Source organism: Pangasianodon hypophthalmus, chromosome 10 (assembly GCF_027358585.1).
Source record: "Pangasianodon hypophthalmus isolate fPanHyp1 chromosome 10, fPanHyp1.pri, whole genome shotgun sequence".
Taxonomy (NCBI): domain Eukaryota; kingdom Metazoa; phylum Chordata; class Actinopteri; order Siluriformes; family Pangasiidae; genus Pangasianodon; species Pangasianodon hypophthalmus.
In genome coordinates, this window is record NC_069719.1 from 16,931,956 (window position 1) to 16,940,449 (window position 8,494).

At 40.4% G+C, this 8,494-nt stretch overlaps 1 protein-coding gene across 1 annotated transcript; it reads left to right on the forward strand.

Annotated features, from left to right (window-relative positions):
• Positions 1 to 3,035: 3,035 nt before the first annotated feature.
• Positions 3,036 to 8,094, forward strand: zfp36l1a (zinc finger protein 36, C3H type-like 1a). The gene is made up of 2 exons (XM_026934011.3): positions 3,036 to 3,228; positions 4,687 to 8,094. Exons 1-2 carry the CDS (start codon positions 3,172 to 3,174, stop codon positions 5,749 to 5,751), a joined length of 1,122 nt encoding a protein of 373 aa, XP_026789812.1. The 5' UTR covers positions 3,036 to 3,171; the 3' UTR covers positions 5,752 to 8,094.
• The last annotated feature ends 400 nt before the right edge of the window (positions 8,095 to 8,494 follow it).

Consider the following 8,494-nt stretch of genomic DNA (forward strand, 5'->3'; position numbering starts at 1 on the left):
AAAAGGGACAGGAGACAAACACTGGCCTCTCAGAAGCATTTCATGGGAACAGAATGACTAAAGACGGGTGGTGCACCACTAACAATGCTGTGGCCAAGTTTTTATGGTCAATTAATTTCTTCTCATTTAAAATTTTCTTTCCTCTGAAAAAGCTTGGCTTGAGTGGCACGAAACAAATGGAGCAATTGAAATCACAAAGCACATATAGTGCATGATCGACAAAAAGTATGCTTTTATTTAAACACTCTAATGAAAAAATATTTTAAAATATTACAATATTAATATTAACTATATTACAAATTTCATGTCTATACATTTCAAGTTCATGTCTATACATACAAATTGGATTGGATAATTCTAAGATCCATTTAATATGTATTAATATGTGCTGCAAATATAATATAGAAAATGTAATATGTGTGCTATGGACATGAGACATGAAAAGCATGGGGTGTAATAGTGGTGATGGTATTGGTGAAATTACAAACTCCCTCTACAGGTAAGTGGACTACACTGCAGGACTGTCTAAACAGTATGTAGACTAACCTACACTTGGATATTGAACTTTTTTCCTGAATCCTTACTCTGACTCTCAGCTTGTCAAAGCGCACAGTATTAATGACAAAAAGATTTACAGAATTGTTTTTGTTTTGTTTTTTTACAATAATGAAATAATAAAAAAAAAACAAATGTGATTTAATGACTGATAAGAAGTGAGTTTTTTCATCAGCTACAGTTAAAACATGACTACCTACAAAATCTTGAAAGGTTTTAGTGCACCCACATTAACCATCCTTCCTGTTGAGATTGTGAATAAGATTAAATTCATCAGCAATCTGAGGGCTGGCTTAAGTGCAGATATTACATGTTTTGCTTCTTGCCATCTACAGCCTCATGTATTAAACACAAAGGAGAAATTACTCTGTGTGGCTAAAACTGGTAAAACTTCTTTTGTGTGGAAAAAAACACACACTTTCCTGCTCACACTTTCTAAACATCATGAATGGATGGATAGCAAGTCCTATACATATAAAATACCTGGCAAAACCCAGAAGGTTTTTCAGGTAAGTTGCATATGCCTTGGCTTTTATAATCAACACTTTATCTGTCATCTATCTACACAAAAGCCCAATCTGAGGACTTCCACCTCTAGCCAAGCAGTGGCTTGAAGAAGGGAATGCTTTGACACCCAACACCCCCCACCCCCCCACGCCCACACACCCTGAAGTGTGGTAATAAACGTGCTCCGTAAATCTTCCTCCTTCGCTCTCCCCTCCTACTAACGTTTTTGTAAACAACTTCTTTTCTTCTCCTCGGCTGTGCTTATTCCTTTCGTCCTCCACCAATCAGCCAGAGAATGACACTGCCCATATGCATGTCAAGCAGCTGCCCACTCAGGGAACAGGAGCAGGAAGACTTTGGTTGGCTACAATGGATTTGGATAGAGTTACACTCTAGTCACACACACACACAGACACACAAAAAAAAGATTCATAGTTCTCACTGTTATCTAAAATCAGAAAGGATGAGGTCTCTGTATATTTGAATTTCTTTTGCAGGCAAAGAAAACATCCTGAAAGAGTAATCCTCTTAAAGAACCTCTTTTCAATTCAAATCCAGTGTAATCAGTGAGCCAACCTTCCAAAACACGTACTATTAGAGTAAATAGTATGTCCATTACCGTAGGTGAAGGTTTGAAACCACACTCTTCAGCTGCTATATTTGCAATAACAGAAGGTTTTAATTTCCATGTAGAACCCTTTATTTTGTCACATATACGTTACAGCACAGTGAAATTCATTTCTTCACATATCCCAGCTTGTTTGCATGATACAGCGCCCCTGGAGCAGAGAAGGTTAAAGGCCTTTCTCAAGGGTCCAGCAGTGGCAGCGTGGTGGTGCTGGGGTTTGAACCCCTGACCGTAGACTTTAGACCTTATTAAAATTCTGCAGAATACATGAGAAGTTTTTTTCCCCCTATACCCATGTGTGTAGTCCAAAACATTATAGATTAATATTGTAGAGTAAAAGATATATGTTGTTAGTCTAATACTAAAACAGCAGGTAAGTGAGCAAACAAAACCACTTTTTGACCCTAGCTGTTATCCTGTGAATCAATGACATAAAAGTCAAACAGGATTTATTCAGTGAACCAGAAGGCTGCTGCTACCTGTTGCTCACTGAAATCCACAGAACAGTTGTAAATAGCAAGGAGTAAAGACACACGGACACAAACCAATAACAACAACAAAATACAACATAGCAAATGTATTTAGCATGTTGTGCATTACGCAAACGGAGTTGTTCTTTTATTTATCTTTATCTGCAGTTGTGTCCAAGCATGCATACATGCAAGTTCTAGCTTTATTAAGTCACTTTTAAGCTGCAGCATGCATACATGCAAGTCCTAGCATTATTAATAGTCACTTTGAAGCTGCAGTATGCATATATGCAAGTCCTAGCATTATTAACAGTCACTTTTAAGCTGCAGCATGCATACATGCAAGTCCTATCTTTATTAACAGTCACTTTTAAGCTGCAGTATGCATACATGCAAGTCCTAGCATTATTAACAGTCACTTTTAAGCTGCAGTATGCATACATGCAAGTCCTAGCATTATTAACAGTCACTTTTAAGCTGCAGTATGCATACATGCAAGTCCTATCTTTATTAACAGTCACTTTTAAGCTGCAGCATGCATACATGCAAGTCCTATCTTTATTAACAGTCACTTTTAAGCTGCAGTATGCATACATGCAAGTCCTATCTTTATTAACAGTCAGTTTTAAGCTGCAGTATGCATACATGCAAGTCCTATCTTTATTAACAGTCACTTTTAAGCTGCAGTATGCATACACGCATGCATGCACGCGTGCACAAGATCATGAAATAACTATTGTGAAAGTAGGCCTGCCTAGGGTCTGAGTTTCAGAGGGAGGGGAAATGATTCACCAGAGGCGGGAGAAACGAGAAAAGAAACGCCCTTAGATCTTTGACGCGCCTGTAACGCCTCCTGCGTGGTTTTATAAAGTGAATACGTCGCAGCACAGGCTGGGTAGAGGGGGTTCTCTGTAAGGGCAAAGGAAAGTTCACACGCCGAGAATCCAGCTGGAACACACCGCAAAGTGCCCTTTAGTTTCACGGGGTTTATTTATTTATTTGTTGTGAAAAATGACCACGGCTATGGTGCCGCCTCTGTTTGACTTCAGCGAAGTTATCAACAACAAGGTACGAAAAAGTTTCTGGTGTTGATCATTAGCTCAGTTAGCTTGCTTTGCTGTGCTGTGGAATGCGCAGCTTCACTCGTTTTTGGCGCGCGCATCGACGTCTTTAACAACAATGTTAAAATGGACCTATTTAATAAACAGTGGTGTTGTTTTTGTGCGCGTGTCTGTTTGTTGTGGGGGTAACAGTCAAACAGGCGGGAATTTATTAACAGAAGCAACGAAGTAGACTGAGATTTGAGTTTTGTGTGTGTGTGTGTGTGTGTGTGTGTGTGTGTGTGTGTGTGTTGGTCCCCGTGTAGTTCACGTTTCTATCGACATTTTGTTAGACAAAATCCACAGCGATAAAGTTTTCAACTAAACTCAACGCCACGCCTTAATGGAAAACTCTATCCACAAGTACAACCTGTACCAAGATTGAGTGGTAGTTGTGTTAACAGACCACAGGCAAACAAATCTTAACGGCGTTCACCGTCACAGTTCAGCTTTCCAATTTCATAACCGTGCTGTTTTATTTTATGTTGTAAAATAACCAACGCTTAGCGTGTGGTCTTGTTGAAACGAGAAACGGCAGACATTGCTCGAAGAAAAGGCGTCTGATAAGACAAACTGAGCACAGAGCACTGGGAAAACAGTTGGTCTCTGTAGGCAGTTTGCTATCTCTCTGACTAGCTTCTTAACTTGCTGATTTGTTCAGGGCTGTAAAGTTTGCTAACTACTACCTTGTTCATTCTTCATCCACGCGGTGTTAAGTAGTTTTACACAAGTCACATGAATCAAACTGCTTTTTTTAGCCACTGCAATGAATTTGCATATCTTTAACAAAGTAGACTGTTGGCTAGGAAGCAGCTGTTACACATAGTGCCTGGTTCTTTTTTCAGCTAGTGTTATTTTTTCCCTCTTCAAGGACGTTTATTGCTTCCAGAAGTGTCATTTATTTTGCATACCAAGCATAGTTTTTATTATTATTATTATTATTATTATTATTATTATTATTATTTCTATGAACATAAGTAGTATTTGAACTGAAGAAGATATGGCTGAGACCACTGGACTTGGTTACTTAGCTTCTAGGTGATGTACATAAGTACCCCTGTTTGAAGCTGTTAGTTGCCACTGCAGAGCGGTGTTTATTGTTCTACAACATCGGCCTGCTGCTTAGACTCATCTTCCATGTTTCATTTACTTAAACAGAAATGCATTCCTGTGGTGGCAGCTCACCAAACCGGCTGTACTATAGGCTTATTAGCTCATGAGTTTAAAATAAAAGGAACCTAATGGATTGACAGCAACACAAAAACACAAGAGATCTGTTTACACCACTTATGCCTTGCGTAAGACTACCAGACTAATTAAATGCTTAAATTTCCCTTATGTAATGGTGATCCACAATCTGTTTATTCAGATTATATTAATGAAGCTATACACTGACCAAACTTTTATGTTTCACTTTGATTTCCAGAACAACAAAATGCTGAATTACAATAACAACATACTTGGTGCTCCACACACCATGCCTGTGCCTTGCACTGGTGCAAATCTGACCATCTCCAACCCCACTGGGAGCCTGCTGGACAGGAAGGCTGTGGGGACACCCACCATTGGTGGGGTTTACCAACGACGGCACTCGGTCACTTTGCCCAGCAGCAAACTCAACCAGAACCAGTTCCTGAGCAATGGGAAAGCAGATCCGGCGTTGGTAGGCCCTGGGATGGGCGGCAGCAGCAGCAACAAAGAGAACCGACTCCGAGATCGTTCTTTCTCAGAGACCGGGGACCGGCTGATGCAGAAGTGCACCGGATCTGGTGGCACTGGTAGCAGTCAGGTGAACTCGAGCCGCTACAAAACAGAGCTGTGCAGGCCATTTGAAGAGAATGGTGCATGCAAGTACGGTGACAAGTGCCAGTTTGCCCATGGCATCCACGAGCTCCGCAGCCTTAGCCGCCACCCCAAGTACAAGACAGAACTCTGCCGCACCTTCCACACCATTGGCTTCTGCCCATATGGGCCACGCTGCCACTTTATCCACAATGCAGAAGAGCGCCGTGGACCTCCAGCTGCCCCATCCCCACTCTCCACATCCAACAAGCTGGAAAGGCCACGGCTCCAGCACAGCTACAGTTTCGCAGGGTTTCCCAGCTCTGGAGGCCTGAGAGACAGCCCCACCTCTGTCACACCTCCACCCATGTTCTCCCCAGACGAGCTGCCTGAGTGGCCCAGCAGCAATCCCTTCACTTACTCCAGCCAGGAGCTGGCTAATCTCTTTGGCCCCAGTTTGAGCAGTGGGTCTGGTGCTGATGCCACTGTCCATGCACCATCCTCTCCATCCAACACCCCTTACTGTTTTAGGCCCATGTCAGAGTCTCCCCACTTCTATGAGTCTCCGTCCAGCCAGCCAGACTCCCTCTCTGACCAGGAGGGCTACCAGAGCAGCTCAGGAGGGAGCCTGAGTGGCTCAGAATCACCAATCCTTGATACCACCCGCCGACTGCCCATCTTCAGCAGGCTGTCCATCTCGGATGATTAATGTGTGTAAGCTGCAGATCCTCTATTGGAACTCAGCAGTGGGCAGAGAGCATGAGAGCAGAATCGGCCCTCTACTTCCTGCCTACTCTTTAGCCTTCTAGGGGCAGTAAACTTCCCTTGTATCAGTTAGGCTTTAAAAAGATGCAGTCAATTAAGGGAACTCTTATTTGAATCTTCATTTAACCACAACAAGCAAAATCTGTCCCCCCAATTCCCTTTGGCCCAAAGCCTGTTTGCTGCCTTGGCCTTATCTCAGATGCCTTGCCATGACATGTGACTGTGCCAAAACAGCTAGAGCAGGAAGTGGATTGGTGAAAGGTAAGAGACTGTTGTACCAGGTACTACTGCCTCAGTAGTGCATAGGTGAGCCACAGGTGGCACGTTCAGGGAAAAGTTCTGCTCTGAGGACCCTCCCCCCCACATAGTACCACTCAAGGACACTTCTAACTATCTAAATGGGTTTGCTAGAGTCATGCTTAAATCATTCACAGCTGTCTGATGCAGACTAATATCAAGAAGAAAAAAGTGCTTGGGGTTTAAATGTTGGGGTGAAAGGACTACTGTCACTTTTCATTAGTTTCTTGCAACCTAGTATAGTAGCTCTTTCTCTGAGCATTCTTCTACCCCTTAGTTAGATGGCAGACTGTGTCAGTCTGGAGGATGAACTTATGAGATTGAAACTGGGTGTTAGAGTATTTGGCACATTCTGTTTTTATCATGTGCTCCAGCTTGGTCCTAAAACTAGCACAAAACCTTAAGATTGGATGCCTTCACTTACAAATGAACAACTTCACTGTCCCACCACTACAGTCCTCTCCACTGTGGCTGGTCACTTGGTGTTTCTTGTGAAGGAATGACCTAACTGGTGATTATATCTTAAACACTGACTTTTTACTCACCTTCCAATCAGTGAAGGGGAATTCCAGCATTCCCAAGGTGTAGCTGAACTTCCTGCAGCTTCACTTTAGATCTTCAAGCTAACTTGCTTTTCCGTAAAATCTGCTCAGAGGAGCACTTGGTAATTTCATCATATCTTTCCATCTCTTTTTTTTTTTTTTTTCTTTTTCTTTTTTTTTTCTTTTTTCATTTGACTTCTCGTCATTGTTATTATGGTTATATTATTGTTTGGAAAAGAAAACTTTCAAGACAGAAGGTTTTGCTTGTCACTGCTTATTTAACTTATCAAACATATTTATTGGTGATCATATGCATTTTTTGTTAATTTTGTTTGTATTTATCTTAATGAAACGATAGAATATATTTTCTTTTATGTTAAATTATGATCTTCTGTATTAATCTTAAGATTGTGAAGACTTGTCAGCTTTTCTTTTTTTCACAGTTTAATATATTGTACTACAATGACTTGTTTGCAACTACACTTTGATAAAAATGAAACTTAATTTAAAGCAAAAACAAAAAAATCCTCTGTGTTTCGATTATTTATTGTAGATTTTTTTCCATTCATTTTTCCCAAATATTGGACTGCAAAACCATTAGGTCTAATGTTTCTTTGATTTATACTCACTAGAGTGTGACATCAGTACATTCATCTTATTTTTGTAGTCAATTTTATTTTTTGCAAAAACCCCCCCCCCCCCCCCCTCCTTTTTTTTTTTTTTTTTTTTTAATTATTATTTTTTTTTTATATAAAAATTAAGGCAAGTTCAGTCCTTGCATGTAGCATTTTCCCCTTAGTGCCAGAGGTGGTAATGAAAGATACAGTATCAGTAATATTGAACTGTATATTATGAGCACTAGATATCCTGGAACATGGTTAGCAGAACATTTGTTACCAGAGATAGTAGCGAGTTTGATTCAAGATGATGGCCTTAAAGCTTCTACTTACATTCTAGGTACCACCCTGAAGTGCATTTTAATGTTGTGTTCAGTGAAGCTGATTGTGGTGTGATGTCAATGCAGGTTACAAAATTTCAGTGTTAATAGCAGTTCCTCCAGTTACATGTGTTAATTAGATGAATTGCAGGCAATAACTGTGACCAAATGGGTTGGAGAATAAGTGTCCCTTTTTTGTTTAATGATTGGATTTATTTTAATACTTCTTCCAACCCAAATGTAAAGTGCCTCTTTTTATACATTCCATTGAGCTTATGCTCCTTGCCTTGAATAATGATGCAGAAGCTACGTTTGAGTAGTTATTCCTCAGTTGAAGATTGGTTAACAGGATAGACACAAAGAAAGTATCTAGCCTAAACTGTTGAATGTATTTTTAAACAGCGTTTGCTGTTCACTACAGTAATTTCTGTGAGTTTATATAAAGGTTTTTTTTTTTTTTTGTAATGACTGATTGCAGTTAAAACCAATAAACCCCATATTTTTCAGGAAATCCTGAGTGTGGAGTGTTGTTTTGTGGAGTGTTTACATGAAAAATAAGTGACTGAAAAAAATTAGATTAGATCTGCCTTAATGTTAAAATAAACCATGATTTAATAATTGAGACTTTCAAAAGCATGCTATTATCAACACCAGTTTGTATAATGAGGGAGTTCCTGAGAGAAACATTGTCATTGGTAGTCTGGATCGGTGGGGTATTGATCTTATCCAGATCAAACTTCAGCTGAGCTTGCCTGAATACACAGAAGGACTGGTGGGAAATTAGTGTTGCTAGATTACGCTGAACATTCAAAAGCTTATTGGGACTGAGCGGAGGGTTCTCTGAACTCTGGACGAGTTCCAGAACCACCAGATACTGTGACTCACCCTGAACCAAAGTGGTACTGAATCAT

Excerpts from the sequence above, each read along its gene's own strand:
- zfp36l1a (XM_026934011.3), top strand. The coding sequence starts at position 3,172 with ATGACCACGGCTATGGTGCCGCCTCTGTTTGACTTCAGCGAAGTTATC. Across the intron at positions 3,229-4,686 it reads GCGAAGTTATCAACAACAAG|AACAACAAAATGCTGAATTA; the intron begins GTACGAAAAAGT and ends TTTGATTTCCAG.